Source organism: Rhinolophus hipposideros, assembly GCF_964194185.1.
Source record: "Rhinolophus hipposideros genome assembly, chromosome: 22".
Classification (NCBI taxonomy): domain Eukaryota; kingdom Metazoa; phylum Chordata; class Mammalia; order Chiroptera; family Rhinolophidae; genus Rhinolophus; species Rhinolophus hipposideros.
The window spans coordinates 33,944,808-33,965,609 of NC_138068.1; the positions used below are offsets into that span (position 1 = coordinate 33,944,808).

Here is a 20,802-nt window from a genome sequence, read left to right on the forward strand (position 1 = left end):
TATATTAACTTGTCAAAAAAAATCACTTTCCAGAACATTAAATGCAGTACCAATTCAAATTTCTCTCAGTCATCTGACTCTCCAAGGAGAAAACTTTTAAGGAAGTTTCACCTCAATCAAGATAGAGAATCCCATTGATTCTACCTTCACAGTACATCCAGAATCTGACCACTTCTCACCACTTCCACTGCTACCACTGTGGTCTGAGCCACCATCATCTGTTACCTGGCCCCATTACTGTCATGCTTGCCTTGCTCTGCCCCCAGCCCTAGGCTATTCTCACCAGCCACTGACATCCTTGTAAATCACAAGTCAGATAATGACATTCCTCTTCTCAAAACTCTGCCAAACCTCTCATGAGAACTCATGAGAATTCTTGTGAAGTTTTCACAAGAATCTACAGTCTCCCAAGTGATCTGATCCTTTCTGCCCCCTCATCTCATCTCTTCCTCCTCTTGCCCCTTCTAACATATGATACGCTTTGTAATTTACATATTGTATCTATTGTTTATTTCTATCTTCCTCAAATAAACTGTAAGCTTCTTAACAGCAGGAATCTTTGTTTTCTTCAAGCACATTAAATAAACATTCCCAAGATGTTAAAAAAATAAACTAGAGTGTCAAAATTCCCTAAAGGAAATATTTTCCTTGTGTTATACCCACCTTAATTTACATTGAAGGAGGTCTAAAGTGATATAAAACAAAAGCAACAACACTGTACTGAGACCAGCCCTGAGGTGGGATGATTTAATAAGCTAAACTGTAAGTGCTGTTGCAAATAGCACAGCCAAACATCTCAAAAAGGGCTTTCTGCAGAAATCTAGAGATGTGAATTACAATCTTATGGATGGAAACCACCCGTCTTCAAAGAACCAAGACTCCAAATCAGTCTAAAATTATGTAATTTAGTGATTCAGATAATGCTCAAAAATGCTCAGGGACCCCAATAATCAAATTACATTATTAGATGAGAAAGATATAGGAGAAAGTGATAGCCACTTTTCGGACTTAAAAACTGATTTCTATTTTACCTACCATTTTTTTGTTCATCATAAATATACAAAATTGACGAAAGATAAATTAGTGGCTATTGATTATTCAAAGCTTACAAACACATAAAGTACAAATAAAGGAGAACTTGTTATATTTGGAGAAAACATGTAACAAGCAAATTAAAAGTAAGAATGTAACTCTTTAAAAAAATTACAGAAATTTTCAAACATATACATTATAAAGAACAGTGTAACGAAACCAATAGATTAACCTATTTTATCAAGTATTAATACATTGTTAATCTGGTTTATTTATACCCCCACCCAGATTATTTTGAAGCAAATCCCAGATAGTTTATATAAATTGGTGCAAAAGTAAATGCAGTTTTCCCAATTATTTTTAACCTTTTAAAGTGCGATTACTTTTGCACCAACCTAATAATTTCAAATATAAATTTTTGCATATACCTCAAAAACTGACTTCTTAAAAAACATTAACAGCATAACCAATTGGTACCAAAAAATTTTTAACAATAAATCCTTAAACTCAAAATATATTCAGTAGATGTTCACATGTCCCTGATTGTCCTATAACATTTTTTCTATTATTTTTATTTTGTTTTTTAACTGTTTGGTTTGAATGGGAAGCCAACTAAATCTAGACCTTCTGATTAGTTCATAGGAGAGTCTCTTATGTTTCTTTTACTTTTTAGGCTTTCAAATCTCCTTTTCACATTTATACAACAAAAGCAGTACAAATTTGAATGAATTTATGAAATGCAATAGATTCAACCGTATTTTAAAAGAAACAATGCACCAAAACTTAAATTTGCGTCTCACATAATCCAAGGGTCTAATGAGCATCTTAGGTCTCATTCACATTAAACATAATACAACAATGCTTACTTACCTAGCTTTCTCTTTTTCTTCAAAAGAAACATAATTTTCAAAAATTATTTAACTACTACATTAGGAGTCAGTGATTTTTTTCTATAAATGACCAATATAATAAACAGCTTAGGATTTACAGCCAGAATGTCTCTGTTGCAATTACTCAACTTGGCATTTGCAATGCATAAGCAGCCATAGACAATACATACACAAGTGGGTATGGCTATGGTTTCAATAAAACTTTACTTATAAAAACGGGCAGCAGACCAGATTTGGCCAAACCCCCGTTCTGGATGGTTAATGCCTATCAAAGTTACACACTGTGATAATGAAGGAAAAAAGATTCAAGCTATACTCTTATAAATAAAATAAACTTGGGGAAATGTGACACAGTTTATGATAGTCCCACCAAATTTGTGAAGATATCAGATATTCTACTAGTCTGACCAAATACCAATACTTAAACAATATATCATGATGGCTGTAACTTAAAAAAATTAAAATACAGAAAATGTTCGGCTAATAGAAGCACTGTTCTGCCTAGGGTTCCACTGAGGGTTTTTTAAAAAAGCAATTAAGAGTTTATAAAATTCTCACTTTAGATACAGCTGAAACATACACCTCCTGCCTTCTTCAATGAGGTATACAGATACATGAATTTTTTTATTTAAAGACTTCTTAGAAAACACCCATTATATTTAATACCTTGTTGCCCCCACAGAGTGATCTGCCTCTTTAACAGATGAAACCAGAGGACCATGGTTTCTAAGTCTTCCATCTGCTTGTGATAGTTTTCCTACCTCTATGTCTGACATACAAGAAGTGAACAATAAATATTTGCTAAATGAATACGTGAATGAAAAAATGGGTGTAAATAATTACTTCTCATTGTCATAAAAGGATTCTATTCCCCCTTTACTTCTAATCTGCTGCTTCTAATGTAATTTGGAGGGACTCCATAAATTTCTAACAGCGTAACAGTTACTACTGTTTCTTTATCTGCAAAATGCATCTTACCCTCATAAATCATTATATAATTTTTATAAGATAATGTACACAAACCACATAAAACAGTGCCTGTCATAGAGTACAAATGCAATAAATGTTAACTATTATCATTATAAAAATTAGATTTATTAGGGTCATGTGAAAATAAGCTCAAAGTGAACACATATAAATTTGGTCTTGTTGATTTAGGTTACTCGGAATTGGGGATGTTTTAAACTACTGCAGATATACAATGATGAACTTGCAGGTATGTGAAAGATTTCTGTCTTGACAAGACAGAGTAACAGGGAACAAATTTACACTCTTACCTGAACCAATGAAAGAAAAATCAGACAAGATATACAAACAGCAGTTTTTGGACATTAGACAGTAGGCAATGTAGGACAGGATACTTGAGAGAAATGAAACAAGATAAAACCTATGATAGCCCCAGCTTCCTGCCTGGAGTTTCCAGGCCACAGTGCAAGAAGGGTAATTCAGGAAGAGCCTTGCAGTCTATCTAAGTTGAAGGGACAGAGCTGGGCATCTAGGGAAACCAATGTGGCCAGAGTTCAGAGGGCAGGGTACCAGAAAGGAGAGAGCTGCAGAGAAAGGACTCCAGGAAGCTGCGTGTCCCCATCCAGTCATTATCTGAGTAGAGAATCAATGTATGTGTAAGAGGAAATTACCCAAAGCCTGAGAAAGAATAACATGAAAGTTTTAGAGGAAACAATCCCTAAATTCACACAAGGCCAGAAACAGCTCCTGTACCCACCAAAGTAAAAAACCTCATTCTAGAAGTGTTTAGCCCCAATAGCAAAGCAAAATGTTTCCCTAGTAGCATGAAGGAAAGTATAAAGCAAGACCTAAAAAGATGAAACTGCCACTCAATAACTTAGCCACATCCTAGAATAAAACTCAAGAATACTTATTAAAATATCCAGCACTAAGGTAAAACTCACAGTGTCTGAATCCAATAAAAAAAACTACCAAGCTTGCAAAGAAGCAGGAAAATATAACCTATAATGAGGAGAGAAATCACTCAATTGAAAACAACCCAGAAATGGTAAAGATGATAGGATTAGTAAACAAAGATATTAAAACAGTTATTATAACTCTATTCATATGTTCAAGAAGCTACAGGAAAGATTAAACATGTTAAGTAGATACAGGGAAGACATTCTTAAAGATGCAAATGGAACTTCTGGAAAATAAACTACAATGTCAGAGATGAAAAACAAACTGGATAAAATTAACAGGTAATTAGATATCACAGAAAAATGATCAGTGAATTTGAAAACAGCAATGGAAACTATTCAAAATGAAGTTTTTAAAATAAAATGAATGGAAAAAGTAAACAAATTATCAGTGATCTGTAGGACAAACAAGAGGTCAACAGATGTGTAATAGAAGTCCTGAAGGATAGAAGAGAAAGGGGGATGTGAAAAATATCTGAAGATATAATAGCCAAAATTTTTCCCAATTTGATGAAATATATATCCTTGCATATCCAAGAAGCAAAATGAAACCAAATCAAAAACATTATAAGAAAACTATAGACCAATATCTCTCATTAACATAGATGCAAAAATTCTTTACAAATTACTAGCAAATTTGATCCAACAATATAGTAAAATGATAATACATTATCACCAAGTGAAATTTATCCCTAGAATGCAAGTGCTGCTTTAACAGTCAAAATATCAACCAATCAACCAATTTAAACAAGAAAAATTATAAGATCATCTCAATAAATGCAGAAAAGCATTTAATAAAATACAACACCCATTCCTATTAAAAACTCAGCACACTATGCAAAAAAGGGACGTTTATCAACATAAAAAAAGAGCATCTATGACAAATCTACTGCACACATCATATTCAATGATAAAAGACCAATGCTACTTCCCTAAGATCACAAAAAAAGCAAGGATATCCATTCTCCCACTTCAATTCTACATTGCATTGGCAGCCTTGGCCAGTGTAATAAAGAAAAAGAAATTAATTGAAAGAATCAAGACAAAATGGAAGAAGTAAAACTAGATTCCCAGAAGACATGACTGTCTATGTAGAAAATCTTACAGAATCTATAAAAGTGGTACAGAAACAAATAAATTTAGCAAATTTTCAGGATAGATTATAATAAAATCAGTCATACCGTTATATATTGGCAAGAAACAACTGGAAATTAACATTTTTTGCAATTTATCATAGCATCAAAAAGAATGAAGTACCTAACTATGAGTTAGATAAAAGCTGTGCAAGACCTGTACACTGAAAACTATAAACTATTGTTCAAAGAGGTTAAAGAAATTCCTGATAAATGGATATGCTGCAATCCTAATCACAATTCCAGCAGATTACTTATAGAAATTGAGAGGCTAATTCCAAAATTCATATAGAAATACAAAGTGCCTAAAATGGTCAAAACAATTTGAAAACAAAAAATAAAACTGAAGAACTGTGTGCATGAGAAAACAGGATAGCTCGTTTCAGACAAGTGTAGCATCACTATATATCATTTTAATGGAGAGAAGGCCTTCACGTTTTCCCATGTATTTTATCTTTCTAAAATATAAAAATATTACATTCATCCCCTTTGATAACTGCATCATTTGTTCCCTCCTTTCTCCTTCCCAAAGGTAATCACAGTAAGTTTGGTAACCTTCTTTCCAGGCCTTTTTGTACATCTATGTACATATATAAATAGACTCTAGTTTTCTAAGTCACATTATACACATTGTATATGTTTGTAATACTATCAAGGAATATAAGAGAAGGAGAAAAGCTTAAATTCAGGACAACTGCTACCTAGGGTCAGGGGGAGAGATGGGCTCAGGGCAATGGTGTAGGACAGACAGTGGGAAGGATTAGGATGACATTAAAAAGGGTTCAGTGTTAGTCGGCTTCAAATCACTTGGTAATGTTTTATTTCCTAACCTGGATGGTGGAAAACACGTACTCATCACATTATTTTGTGGGTTTTGGAAAAAAAAAAAAAGTAAGTTATACTAAACATATCATTCAGCATCTTGTTTCTACACTCTATATTGTAGAAGTCTATCCATGTTAGTATATAAATGTTTCTCTTTGTTTTATGCTGCAGAATATTTAACAATATGACAAGAAAACAGTTTACTTAGTCATTGATGGACATTTAGGGTGTTTACAGTTTTATACACTACAAGCAAGGTTGCTATAACCTTCTTTTGCTGTACAGGCCTTCCTGTGCACATGTGAAGGTGTTCTGTCTTAAAATATATTAATAATTGCTGAAGAACATAGCATGTGCATTTTCAATTGTTTAAATTAATAAAAAAATATCAAAACGTCTCTCAACTGGCTATATCAATTTATGTTTCCCATCACTAATAGAACAAAAATCCTATTTTTCCACACCCTCAACAATATTGGATATTATTGGTCTTTGTTAAAATATCGTCTTGGGGGCGGCTGGATGGCTCAGTTGGTTAGAGCATGAGCTCTGAACAACAGGGTTGCCGATTTGATTCCTACATGGGCCACTGAGCTGCACCCTCCACAACTAGACTGAACATTATAAACAGCAGCTAAGCTTCCGGAAGGGCAGCGGATGGCTCAGTTGGTTACAGCGCGAGCTCTCAACAAGGTTGTCAGTTCAATTCCCACATGGGATGGTGGGCTGTGCCCCCTGCAACTAAAGACTGAAAATGGCAACTGGACTTGGAGCTGAGCCACGCCCTCCAGAACTAGATTGAAGGACAACTACTTGGAGCTGATGGCTCTGGAGAAACATACTGTTCCCCAATATTCCCCAATAAAATGTATTATATATATATATGTATATATATACACATACATACATATGTATATATGTATGTGTATATATATATATATATATATATATATATATATATCATCTTGTCATTTTAATTCATAATTCCTTGATTGATATTATGATTGGGTACCTTTTCGTGTATTTATATACCAACAATATTTTCTTTTCTATAAATTGTCTATTTGTATCCTTTATCAATTTTTAGAATTTTGGTTGTCTTTTTCTTACTAATATTTTGTAGTTCTTAAACACTATGGATACTAATCTTTTGTTTGCTACCTATGCTGCAAAAGCCATATTGTGTTTTAATTCAGATCATGGTATCTTCAGTTGTATAATAGCTATACATCTTTATTTGTTATATGTTTCAATATTTAGCCTTATATTTTAACCTTAATAAGATCTTTGCTACCTCACAATCATAAACGTAATCCCTCATATTTTTCCTAAAAATTTTTTACTATGCTTTTTTATTTTTATGTTTGAACATTATTTTTCTCTTTTTGAATGGTGTGACAAAGGTATTTAAATTAACATTTTACCACGAGGTAGCCAATTTTCCCAACACAATTTATTTAATACACCATCTTTTATCCCCCATATTGCTCTGAGATGACACTGTTATCATAGACTAAATTTACTTATCTACTGGGTCTGCTTCTGGACTTCCAGTTCTGTCCTACTAATCTTTTTATATATCCCTATACCTAGATCAACTGTTTTAATTACTATAATATTATAAAGTATCATGATAGCCAGTAGATGAGTCCAATTCTGATCTGTTTCAAGATTGTCTTGGCTATTGTTGTACCCTCATTCCTCCATATAAATTTGGGTATCTGCTTGGTAAATACCATAGAGAGTCAGGAGAACGGGATTATGATAGGTTTGTAGGTAAACTTTAAAATATTTTTCACAAGCTTTATGGTATTTTTCTTTTCAACTAAAACAACTACATTATTTCCTCCCTAATGGGCACATGTCTTCTAAATTGATTTAGTTAGGGTTAATTATGCTTTATGTATAATATCAAATATAGGTGAAAGAAAACAGTGACGCTTACATCAATATTGAGGAGACTATAAATCCAGAGACAATCTCTTTGCACCTATTACTCCTCTAAAAAGGTATGGACAGTAGGAAATTGTGTATGTGCTAAGCAAACAGAAAATTTTGGATTGGTGGACTTCATACCAGTTAAACAAAATAGCATAGGATTAATATAAATTCTGAAAAAGTATATATAAGAGTTTTCAAATCATTTTCCTACTCCCAAAGTTATAAGTAAACTTACTGATATCAACCAAATACATATTAGAAATGATCTCAAGAAATCAGATTTGCTTTTCCTTAGCCTTGCTTTATTGAAAACAAATATGAAAAATTAATATTTCTTTGAAATTTTTTTGTAATCAACCCTTCTAGTAACACAAACACCTGAGAAGTATGTGATTAAAGGATACTTTTAGTTTATTTGTGTAAAAGGTTTTTCAAAACTATATAAATTTCTTTTCTATGACCTCAAATTATAATAGTCGAATACAGTGACTCCTATACTACTGTTGTCATAATTTTCAACGCAGAACATTAATGTGACCTTCACAGCCAGGCATGCTGAGTATATGCTGAATGTGAGGCGATATCGGGGTATACTTGATAATAATGTTGGGCATGCTAACCGGATGATGGTTATGTTACAAATTTAAACTAATTCAGGGTGAAATATGATGTCAAAGATTAGCTTTAAAATACTAGAGAAACAAAAGAGATGTCTGAGACAGATGAAGGGCACAAACACTGTTAATTATTGGAGCTGGATGACAGGTTCATGAGGACTCTACTTTCTGTACTTTCATAAATACTTGAAAAGTTTGAGGTTTTTGTAATGAAAATTGGATGCCAATGCAGGAGAAAAGATGTGATCTTACTAATCTTAGTGTCACAGTGTGTTTCTCTAGAGAAGAAAAATTAAGTACTTTTATTCTAAGAACTCCTCAAGATTAAAAATTAGTTTAGACTCTGGACTCAAATATATGATACTTTTAAAGTTTCATAATAAAAAAAACCCAGTTGAGCACTTTTCAACAGCAAAAAACTGCCTATAATCAACTATAAAACCAAAAATTAACTCTGATCTCTTTTCTGCTTTAATCCATAATATTCTTTTCTGTCCAGAATTCTATCAAGTGTACAAAGTGTTCCAAGATCACAGAACAAAGTGAGTCTTCAACAAAAAACTAAGCTACTGCTGTTGTGTAACCAACAACATCAACCTTCTATGGAAAAAAACAGCCTTCAAATACGACATGCACGAAAGACCAAAGACCCAGGGAAAGTCAGGCAGAACAAAGTGGTTACCAGGGAGGAATTCGACCAGCGGAGAGCTTGCCTTTCTGCCCTTCACACAAGAGTCTGTTTGCAACTGAGACTGGGTTCTTGATTCCTATAAAATAAAATTGGCAGAAAATGAAGTCAGAAAAATGTCTTCAAGTTTCCCACTCAGTTTTACGGTACTTTCAATAAGACAACTTTTAAGTATCTTGGTAAACTCTTATATACTAATGAAAACCCTGAATTATCATGAGCAATACAGATCAAATCAACAAACATATGAGTACCTAGCAGATGCAAGAAACGAACAAATATAAAACATATTATTCCCATGTTTTGTCATATGCTACAGCAACAAAGACTGAATTTGAAATAATAAATATTTAAATAAGGTTCCTTGTTAACAGATTTCAGAGTAATAAAATAGAAAAATAAACTAAAAATGCGGCATCTACTATCAAAACCATGAATTTCCTCTAAGAAATAAACATGATTATTACAAACTGTTTCAAATTTACTTGGGGAGAAAAACTAATGGCCTAAAATTTTACATCTTACCTGCAAGAGAGACAAAATAACGAGAAAGTCTTACAGATGAGTACAGGTGAGGAGAAGAGACCAAATATGTACAAGACTTTAACCTAAAATATGGTTCTGATTGTTTCTAGGAGGGAAAACAAAATGTGAAAAGTGAGAAGAGGACACTTACCTGGGAGGAATGATAGGACAGTAAGTATTAGTTTGAAAACACTGTCAGGATGACAATGATGATGGTGACAGAAGACAGTGACAGCAACTTAGTATCTAATTCTAATATGTGCCAGGCACAGCACCAAACCCTTAAATGTACGAGATTGTTTAATTGATCACTTCACTCCATCATATAAATACACTTACGAATGCTATCTGATTCCTGAGAAAACAGTTGCAGAGGGTGAACAAGATCACAGCACTAAGATTTTAACAGAGGCAGCTAACGCCAGAGGCGTTAGGCCCTTCACCACTAACCTAAGAATGCCTCTCTCAGGTCACTGTATATACAAAAAAAAAAAACATCAGCAGTGGGATATAAAGAGGTCATAAAAACTCAAATTAAGACCATTAGATTGACGTAAAACAAAACTAACTACATATTTAGCTATTAATAAATACCAAAACTAACTACATATATAGCTATTAATAAATACTAAAACCAGAAGTTTTTCACACAAAATATGTATGAAAAAAAAGTATGAAAAAGTTTTTCATACTTTTTCATACAAAAAAGTATGAAATACTAAAGGAAGGAAAAGCTCAGGTCTCTGTACTATGTTTCCTTCAAAATAAGACCTAGCTGGACCACCAGCTCTAATGTGTCTTTTGGAGCAAAAATTAACATAAGACCCAGTCATATTTTACTGTAATATAAGACGGGGTCTTATAATATAATATAATACCAGGTCTTGTATTAATTTTTGCTCCAAAAGACGCATTAGAGCTGATGGTCCAGCTAGGTCTTACTTTTCGGGGAAACACGATACTAGCTCTTAAAATATATTTCTGTATATGATAATTCAATATTGTAAAGACATTAATAATTGCCAAATTCACTTATAAATTCAAAACTTAAAGATTTCTATGATGTATGGCAAGCTGACTCATCAGGAAGAGAAAACTTTGAAGAAAAATTAAGAGTACCATTTCTTATTAAAAGTTATTCTAATTATAAGGTTTACTTTGGGTACAAAATAGACAGGTATATATATATATATATATATATATATATATATACAGAATAGAATAAAGCTAAAGTTTTGACATAGACACATGTGAATTTGGATATTTAATACATGATATAGATAGTATTTCGGATGAGCAGAATAAGGACAGACTGTATGTAAGAGGTAGAAATAACACAGAGTGCTGGGCGTCAGACTATTTTATAACTGTGCCAGCTATCAATTTATTGCTTCACAGCTACAAATTCACCCTTTGTTGCCTGATCTGTGAAAACGGGTATGGGCCCTTGAAATGTTTCCTTTGCCAGCTGGCACACTGGTGAGCTTTGTCAGTAGAGGGCACTGGAGACACACTACAGGAGGAAGATGTGGTTTGCTGGCCAGGTTCCCAGACAGCCCCCACTTTTCTCCACTGTTTGGCCCACGTGATAGTCTCCAGAGCTATGTAAGTGCCTGCAGGGCACAGTTTTCCCCAGCTCAGGATTCAGGCCACAGCAGCATAGCTGACAGCCCCAGAAAGAACATGACTGTCCCCAGCTCAAGTAACAGATTCCCACATCTCATCCTCAGCCCCCATATAGCAAAGTGCCCTGTGGGGTTGGCTGCCTCAAAGGCCCAATCTTTATCCTGCCCAGCACATGCTTAATTCTTCTGGCCTCCTAACCTCAGTGTGCCCACCTACAAGGCTTAGCTCACCTGCACCCTACAGGATTGTTCTTGCTCTCACAGTGGCTGTGGCTTAGGTAACCCAGCAATTTCTCTGCCTGACAGTGGGCTGCAACCATACCTTCTACAACAGGGTATGAACTCCCTTCAAGTTTATACTTGGGTATTCCTTCTGACCTAGGATACATTTTGAGTTCTCTTTCCATCTTTATATAGTTACTCTCCTATCACTATTCAATAATTCTTTATATTAAACTTCTCCTGTTTAAACTACTGTGTGGTTTCTGTCTTCTTGTTGGACCCAGATTCGTAAAGTAACCTTGAATAAACTACTAAATCTCTCGTGTGTCTCAGTTACCTCACCTGTAAATGGGGATAAAAGTACTAACCTCAGAAGGTTATTGTAAGAACTAGATGATTTACCGCATTTTGCCATGTATAATGCACACCCACATTTTTGGCCCAAACATTCAGGGGGAAAAAATCTTTTGTTTTACTTTTTTAATTGAAATGTTTATTTGTTTACATTTAGGTACTTGTTTTTTGTATTGTAAAGGAATTTTAGCACTTATTTTTTAATATATTATAGTACAAGAAATTTTATGTAACAAATAATTACAAAGCACAAGAACAAGGGACAAGAAATTTTATGTACCAGTAACAAATTTATGGAATTTACACATCATAAATGGCAAAGAACTTCATCGTTTCAAGTTCATCTTAAGTTCAACAAAACCAATTATCATATTCCAGGGTATTATTTTGTATGTGGATATCGTTATTGATTTCTAGAGTTACACTTTTAACTCATAAGTACAAATAAAAGAATTAAAAATATATAGATACGGAATTAGTACTGCCCATGTATAATGCACATCCTTATTTCTCCCTCACAAATTTGGGCAAAAAACTGCACATTATACATGGCAAAATACAGTAATACATATAAACTACTGGAGAACAATGCATAGTATGTAGTAGTCACTCACTAAATGGTAATTATTATTGTTATGCATGTTATTCACTAAATTATATAGGGACGATTTGTTGGTCATTTCAGAAAAAATACACAATGCATTCAAGAGGTAAACAAAAATAAATTATACAGGTATTAGAAAAAAACACAGGTGATTAGAAGAAAATATAGGTGAGAAAAACCTTAAGAAATGCAAAATATAAAAGCCACAAAAGAGAAATAAGTTTGACAACTAAAATTTTTTAATTACAATATGATAAAGCCCATTATAGAGTTTTAAAAGGCAAGCCACCCAAGTATAAACAGTCAGTTCACAGAAAAATGTTAATGGCCTTTAAACATATGAAACTTCCTTAAATACCAAAAAATTTCATAGTAAAAAAATTAAAATCAAAACTAATTGAAATATCCTTTCTTACCTATCACAAAAATCAGAAAGATATAGAATACTGGAACAAATGAATAATCAAATGGACCTAAGTTATGTATAGAACACGTACCCAACAACTGCAAAATACATACTCTTTTGAAGTTCACATGGAACATTTATCAAAACACACCATAAACTGAGACATAAAGCAAGTCTCAAAAAGCTTCAAGGGATTGGAATCATACAGTGTAGGTTCTCTGACCATGGTGAAATTAAACTCAAAATCAATAAAGAAAGCTAACTAAAAGGTCTTCAGGCAAATAAATGTGAACACTCATATGAGAAAAATAAATTCCTTGAAAAAAAATGAGAAAAAGAAAATACAGTCTTATAACTCTTAAAGAAATTGAATCCCGTTTTTTTTAAAACTTCCCACATACAAACAAACAAAAAAAACTACATTGCTAATTTAGGATGACTAATGAATTCTTCCAAATAATTAAAAAGAAATCATTCCAATCATACACAAACTCTTTCAAAGATCAGAGAAAAAAAAATCCTCAACTCATTTGATGAGGCCAGCCACAACAACATGATTCTAAAACCTGAAAAGAATACTATAAGAAAATAAAAGCCAGTCAATTATAAAGACATAGAGGTCAAAAACTTAAACATCCACAAATAAAATCCAGAATATAAAAAAATAAAAACTTACGACCAAGAAATCTTTATGCCAAGAAAAGAACATTCCAAAATCAATAATAAATTTCATTTTTAACAAAACAAAAGGGGAAAAATCCATATCTCAATAGATGCAGAAAAGCACCTCATGATATTCAATACCCATTTATAACACAAATTAAGATTAAAAAGGGACTTCTCCAATCTGATCAAAAGAATCTATGGAAATCCTACAGCTGGCAGCATATAGAGTGGTGAAATATTTAGTGTTCTCCCTCTAAGACCAGGAACAAAGCAAGGATGTACACTACCACCATTTATATTCAACATTGCACTGAGTGTCACAGCCAGTATAATAATGCAAGAAAAAGGTAAAAATTTAAATTTAAACATTGGAAAGGAAAAAGTGAAACTGTCATGATTCACAGGTAATATGATCATGTATATAGAAATTCTAAGGGAATCTATCTTTTTTTTTTTTTAACTTTAATATGTACTAGAAAACCAAAAAATTTGCGTGACTCGCTTTATTGCAACATTCACTTTATTGAGGTGAATTTTTTAACAATAAAAATATATCATTTCAAATAATTGTAAAATTAATAGAATATGCTAACACATTTTAAATGTCTATAATCTCTTGAGGGGATAAAGAAGAATGATCAAACTCTAACAAAGACTTGCACTTATGCTATTTCACTGGTTTTTTTGAACTATTCATAGCTAAGATTTCATGTTTTAAATTCAGTAAAAGAAAAAAATGTTTGTTTTCAACACTATTCCAAGCAAGAATGGCAGAAAAGACTGGACTAAGTCTCTAGGCAGCATGGAATGGTAATAGAGTTTTCTAAAGAATAGAGATAGTGTATTATAATGTCCACATACCACTTAGTGCTCCAACAGCTCCAAAATTTAAGGATTTTCCATCCATTATGCTGGCATCACACTCAATTTCACCCAATAGATTCAGATTAGATCCCATTCCTGCATTTGTAAAAGGAGAATCCTAAAAGATCAAAACAAATATTAAAGTACCATTAGTATTAAAAAATGATTTATGGTCAATTCTTCATACACTGTTACATAAATTAGAAAGGGAAAGAATACTTCCTAACTCATTCTATGGTACCAATACTATTGTGATTCCAAAACAAAACAAAGACATCATGAGGAAAGAATATTACATACCAATATCCCTTATCAATATTGACACAAAAATCTGCAAGGAAATACTAGAACACCAAATTCAGCAAAACACAAAACAATTATATACCACAAACAAGAGGGATACCAGGAAAGCAAGTTTTGTTCAACATTATATGAAACTTACCATGTAATATAGGTAATAAACTCACCATGAATATACTTCATCATGTTAATAAAGGACATAAAAAAAAACATCATGTCAACAGATATAAAAAGAATTTGACAAAATCCAACCTCCTGTCACAAGAAAAACACTCAACAAAATAGAAATAGAAGGGTACTTCCTTAATATGATAAAGGGCACCTATAAAAAGTTCAGAGTAACAATCATAATGAATTGTGACAGAAGAATGCTTTCCCCTAAGAACAGCAACAATACAATACAGCAATGTTCACTCTTACTACTTCTATTCAACATTATACTGGATATTCTAGACAGGACAATTAGGCAAGAAAAGGAAATAAAGAGCACCTGCATTGGAAATGAAGAAGTAAAGTTATCTCTACTCGAAGATGACATGATCTTGTATACAAAAACATACTCAGGACTTCATCAAAATCTATTAGAGCTGATAAACAATTTCAACAAGGTTGCAAAATACAAGATCAATATACAAAACCAATTTTATTTCTACACACTAGCAACGAACAATCCAAAAATGAAATTAAGAAAACAATTTCACTTACAATAACAGCAAAAAGAATAAAATGCTCAGGAATGAATTTAACAAAAGAAGTGTAAAACCTGTACACTGAAAACTACAAAACGTGTTGAAAAAAAAATTAGACCTAAACAAATGGAAAGACAGCCATGGACATAGATCAGAAGACTTAATATCTTTAACAGGGCAGTACTTCCCAAATTAATCTGACTCAACACAATCCCTTATCAAATCCTAGCTGCCTTTTTTTGCAAAAATTGACAAACTAATCCTAAAATTCATATGGAAATGCAAGAGATTCAGAATAGGCAAAACAATCTTGAAAAGAAAAACAAAATTGTAAGTCTCACACTTGTAGGTTTTATAACTTACTACACAACTATAGCAATCAAGACAGTATGATACAGGGGCAGTTGGATGGCTCAATTGGTTAGAGAGTGAGCTCTCAACAACAAGGTTGCTGGTTCAATTTCCGCATGGGATGGTGGGCTGCATCCCCTTCAACTAAGATTGAAAACAGTGACTGGACTTGGAGCTGAGCTGCGCCCTCCACAACTACATTGAAGGACAACAACTTGGAGTTGATGGGCCCTGGAGAAACACACAATGTTTCCCAATAAAAATTTTTTTTTTAAATAAAAGGCAGAGTGATACAAAGATATAGTTAAAGATAAACATACAGATCTATGCAATAGAATTGAGAGTCTAGATATAAGTCTTCCAAGTATGGCCAATTCAACAAGGATGCCAAAACAATTCAATAAAGAAAGGACAGTCTTTTCTATAAATGGTGCTGAACAACTAGATATCCAGATGCAAAGAAATGAAGTTAGACTCTATCTCATACCATACACAAACATTAACTCAAAGTAGACATACAGATGGCAAACAGACATATGAAAAAATGCTCAACCTCACTAATCATTAGAGAAATGCAAATAAAAACCACAATGAGATACCACCTCATCTCAGTCAAAATGGCTATCATCAATAAATCATAAACAACAAGTGCTGGAGAGGATGTGAGAAAAGGAAACCCTCGTGCACTGTTAGTGGGATTGTAGATTGGTACAGCCACTATGGAAAACATTATGGAAGTATCTCAAATATCTGAAAATGGAACTACCTTCCGACCCAGCAATTCTACTCCTAGGTATCTATCCGGAGAAATCCAAAACTCCAATTCAAAAGAATATATGCACTCCTATGTTTATTGCAGGACTATACACAATAGCCAAGACATGGAAACAACTGAAATGCCCATCAGTAGATGATTGGATTAAGAAACTATGGTACATTTATACAACGGAGTATTATGAAGCCATAAAGAAGAAAGAAATCTTACCATTTGCAACAACATGGATGGACTTAGAGAACATTATGCTAAGTGAAATAAGTCAGACAGAGAAAGACAAATGCCATATCCTCTCACTTAAATGTAAAATCTAAAGAAAAGAAAAAATGAACAAACTAATCAGAAACTGTCTCAGAGACAGAGGAAAAACTGAGGGTTACTAGATGGGAGGGGGGGGATAAGGGGGAAGGTTAGGGGATTAGAAAGCACAATCAGTAACCACAAAACTTCCACAGGAATACGAAAGTCAATTTGGGGAATGTAATCAATACTGTTGTAAAGATTTTGTAGGGTATCCGATGGACACTTGTCTTATTAGGGCGACCACTTCAGGGATGATATAGATACCTGATCACTGCACTGTACACCTGAAGCTGAAGCTGAAAAATAACGAATGTCAACTATAATTTATATATATATATATATATATACACACACACACATATATACATATATACATATACACATATACATATATATACGTATATATGTATATATGTATACATATATACACATATATATACAGTTACAAGAAATAGTACAGCATTAGAACTAGAGACAGTGGAAACATAATGGCTGTATGTGATGTCAGAGGGGCAGTAGATTGGGGGAGAGGGATTATCACTGTGTGAGGGATATAAACGATAAATGTCTAATACATTGTTTTGTACACCTTAAACTAATAAAAAAATTAACTCAAAGTGGATCAAAGACCTAGAAATAAGAGCTAAAACTATAAAATCCTTCAAAGAAAACAAAGGGGCAAATGTTCATAACCTTGGATTAAACCATGGTTTCTTATATATGACACCACAGCATAGCAACCAAAGTAAACAAGACTTCATTAAAATTAAAAACTTTGTATTTCAAAGTACACCATAAAAATGTAGAAAAAAACTCACAGAATGGGAAAAAAACTCCAAATTATTAATCTCATTAGAGATCTGTATCCAGGATATATAAAAAATTCCTACAACTTTAAAATAAAAAGACAACAGAATTTTAAAATGGACAAAATATATCAATGAACTTTTCTCCGAAGAAGAAATATAAATGGCCAATAAGCTCATGAAAAGATGCTTGCCATCATTAGTCCTTAAAGAAAGGCAAATCTAAACCACAATAAAATACTGCTTCACACCCACAATTCCACTTAAAATAACATCAAAAAGAATCAGAAAAACAGATTTTCTGCAAGTAAAAAGATATTCGAACCCTCAACATTGCTGGTGGGAATGTAAAATGGTATAGCCACTTTTGAAAATATCTGGAAGCTCCTCAAAAAGTTAAACATGGTTACCATTGACCCAACAATTCTTCTTCCAGGTATATTCACAAAAGAAATGAATTGTCTATATAAAACCTGTACATGAAGATTCATAGCAGCTTTACTGAATATTCATTCTCCAGCATTACTGGAAACTCAAATGTCCATCAACTGATGAATGGATAAGTAAAATATAGTATATCTACACAATGCAGTATTAATCAGCAATAAAAAGTAATGAAGTACTGATATATGAGACAATATGGATGAACCTTAAAAACATTGTGCTAAATGATAAAAGCCAGTCACAAAAGACCACATCTTGGATGATCCCATTTATATGAAATGTGCAGAACAGGCAAATCCATAAAGCAGATCAGTGGTTGCCACTGCCGGGGATTGGGAAGAGGGGGAATGTGGAGTGACAGATAATAGGTACTGCGTTTCTTTTTGAGCTGATGAAAAAGAATGAAAGTCAGATGGTGGTCACAGATGCAGAACTTTACGAATACAAAGAAAAACCAGTGAACTGTATACCATAAAAGGGTGAATTTTATGGCATATGAATTATATCTCAAAAAAGATACTATAAAGAAAAAAAACTTATGTCAACAAGGTAAACTTAAGGCCTGGAATCAGAGGCCAGCCATGTATTTGGAATCTAAAAGAAAAACACTACCTTGCTTTACTAATACAGTGAGTAAAGTTTTAAAAAATATATACCACTAGTATTAAAAAATCAAGACTGTGTCATACATGATCTCCAGAGAACGTGCGAAAAAACTGATAATATAAAATCTTAACAAAAAAATAAACATCATGAGGACGAAATCCCAAAAGACTTCCTTTTGTAAATAGGAGGGGTCAGATGGGTAAGTAAAATGAGATTAGAGAGAGAGTAGAGAGACACTCCTTAGAATCACTGCATTGAAGAAAAGACTACTCCAAAATAACTGAGGGCCATAAAATATGAACAAACTACCTCACATTTCAGAAATCTGAGTCAATCCAGAAAATTAACTCTGCTCTGAGGTAAGACCAATGTTGCCTAGGAAAACAGGGCCATTTTGATCAACCTAAAGATCATCAAATCTCAAATCATCTACAAATGGCTCCAGTTTCTTGGATTTCTACTAAATCCAAGAAAAACTGACCACATTAAAACCTTCCTATTGTGTACCTATAACTTCAGCAAAGGGCTCAGGGATTTAAGACCAGGGCTTTTGTCCTAATGCTGTTAGATACTTTAATTGTCCACAGAATTTTAAAAATAAGATCACAGTATAAGAAACAACAAAAAGATCGTATAATTAAATAGAAAATGAATGATACACATGACAAATACTTTGAGCACTCAAAAGAAAATGGCTCACTCTGAGATGGAGAAATTAACAGCAGGCTTTCTGGAGAATGCTAAACAAAAGCAAAGACTAACTGGCCAGGAGGTGGAATTCCAGTTGGAGGAAATGATGGGAGCAACGTGTAGGTAATGAGAAAGTGTCAGAGCCACAGAAGACACACTCAGCAAAGAAGGTTGGCTGGAGCCAAATATTGCCCAACGTCACTCATCAGAATCGGGACTTGAACTTGAGGAGGGAGTGACGTCATAAAAATGGCAGCGTGAGGTGAGCCTCTTGAAATCTCTCCTGGAATTTACAACAAACTGAACAACTGTAACTCCGCAAAGGACTCCATACGCAGAAGACAGGCAAGACTAAGAGGCACACTACTGAAATCACCTAAAGGTGGGCAAATTGCGTGAGCAGGGGGAGGACGGAAGGGAGAAATATGGAGATAGGGCCAAGCGGGCACAGGACACAGACCTAGCTCAATTCTCCGGAGTTCGCTGCATCCCGGAACTACCGCAGCTGCGGGAGAGGAAAGCATTCATATTGCTAGGGCACCGTTTATGGCCCACAGGGCTGAGGAAACAGCATATAACTCAGCTGAACCCAATGCTCACAGCAGAGACCTCACAGAAAAGACTGAGGGAAGAAGGCTGAAAACAGCGGTTTAAGCCCTCACTGCCAAGCAGAGAACAGAGAAGCCTTAGGCACTGAGACTAGCCGCCCCCTCTCTACCCTCCCAAAGCTCGCCCCACCCCCACCTGACCAGTACTAGAAGCGAAACAGTAGCAGTCTCAGATCAAAAGAACAAATTATTTGCAGTTCTGAGAACTGTGGTCCACAGACACAGATTTGCAGCCCAACTAGTTCCGGCAAAGGGGAGGGAGCTATGGAAGGAGGACTAGCTGTGGTGGTGGTCGCCGCCATTGCTCTGGCCACCTCTCACAACCTACCCTGCCCCCGGCCCCACCTATCTGGGCGGATCCCTGCAGGAGTAAACAGAGATGATGAAACACATGGGCTCTGAATCTGGTGCAGGAAGAGCTATGGAACTTCAAAAGCTCTCCGCATCCCCACACGGAGCACCTTATGACCTAGATAAACTGTTCACAGAGTTCAAGAAGCCTGCCTTCCAGGGAATCCGCCCATTGTGTGAGAAGATGCAACAGTGCAGAGAAAACATAACACGACACTGTGAGAGAGAATAAAAGGCTGCAGTCAGATAGAGAAATTAAACATTCTACCAACACCTAACTGGAAAACAAAAGACAGACCTTTTCCAATCAATCTATTGCAGAACCCATTCCTGTAGATGTCCAGGAAGAGAAATAATAAATCATTAATTGCCAAGAATAACCAAGGCAACAATCCTCAAGACAGCCAGGGAAAAGAAGATAGTAACCTACAAAAGAAAGCCCATTAGAACATCATCAGATTTTTCAGCAGAAACTCTACAAGCCAGGAGGGAATGGAACCAAATAGTCAAACTACTGAAACAGAAAAATTATGAGCCAAGAATAATATATCCAGCAAAGATC

The 20,802-nt window shown here is 34.2% G+C and overlaps 1 protein-coding gene across 3 annotated transcripts in view; it reads right to left on the bottom strand.

Moving 5' to 3' along the window:
* TASP1 (taspase 1) overlaps positions 1 to 20,802 on the bottom strand; it is a 259,989-nt gene that overhangs the window by 199,380 nt on the left and 39,807 nt on the right. For all 3 annotated transcript variants that reach the window (XR_013992327.1, XM_081034656.1, XM_081034657.1), the window contains 2 exons: positions 14,315 to 14,435; positions 9,046 to 9,130 (listed from right to left, as the gene is read on the bottom strand). Coding sequence is in view for 2 of the 3 variants with exons in the window: in XM_081034656.1 (XP_080890782.1) it covers positions 9,046 to 9,130; positions 14,315 to 14,435 (206 nt within the window). In the remaining variant the exon portion in view is untranslated. The remainder of the gene's footprint in view (positions 1 to 9,045; positions 9,131 to 14,314; positions 14,436 to 20,802) is intronic.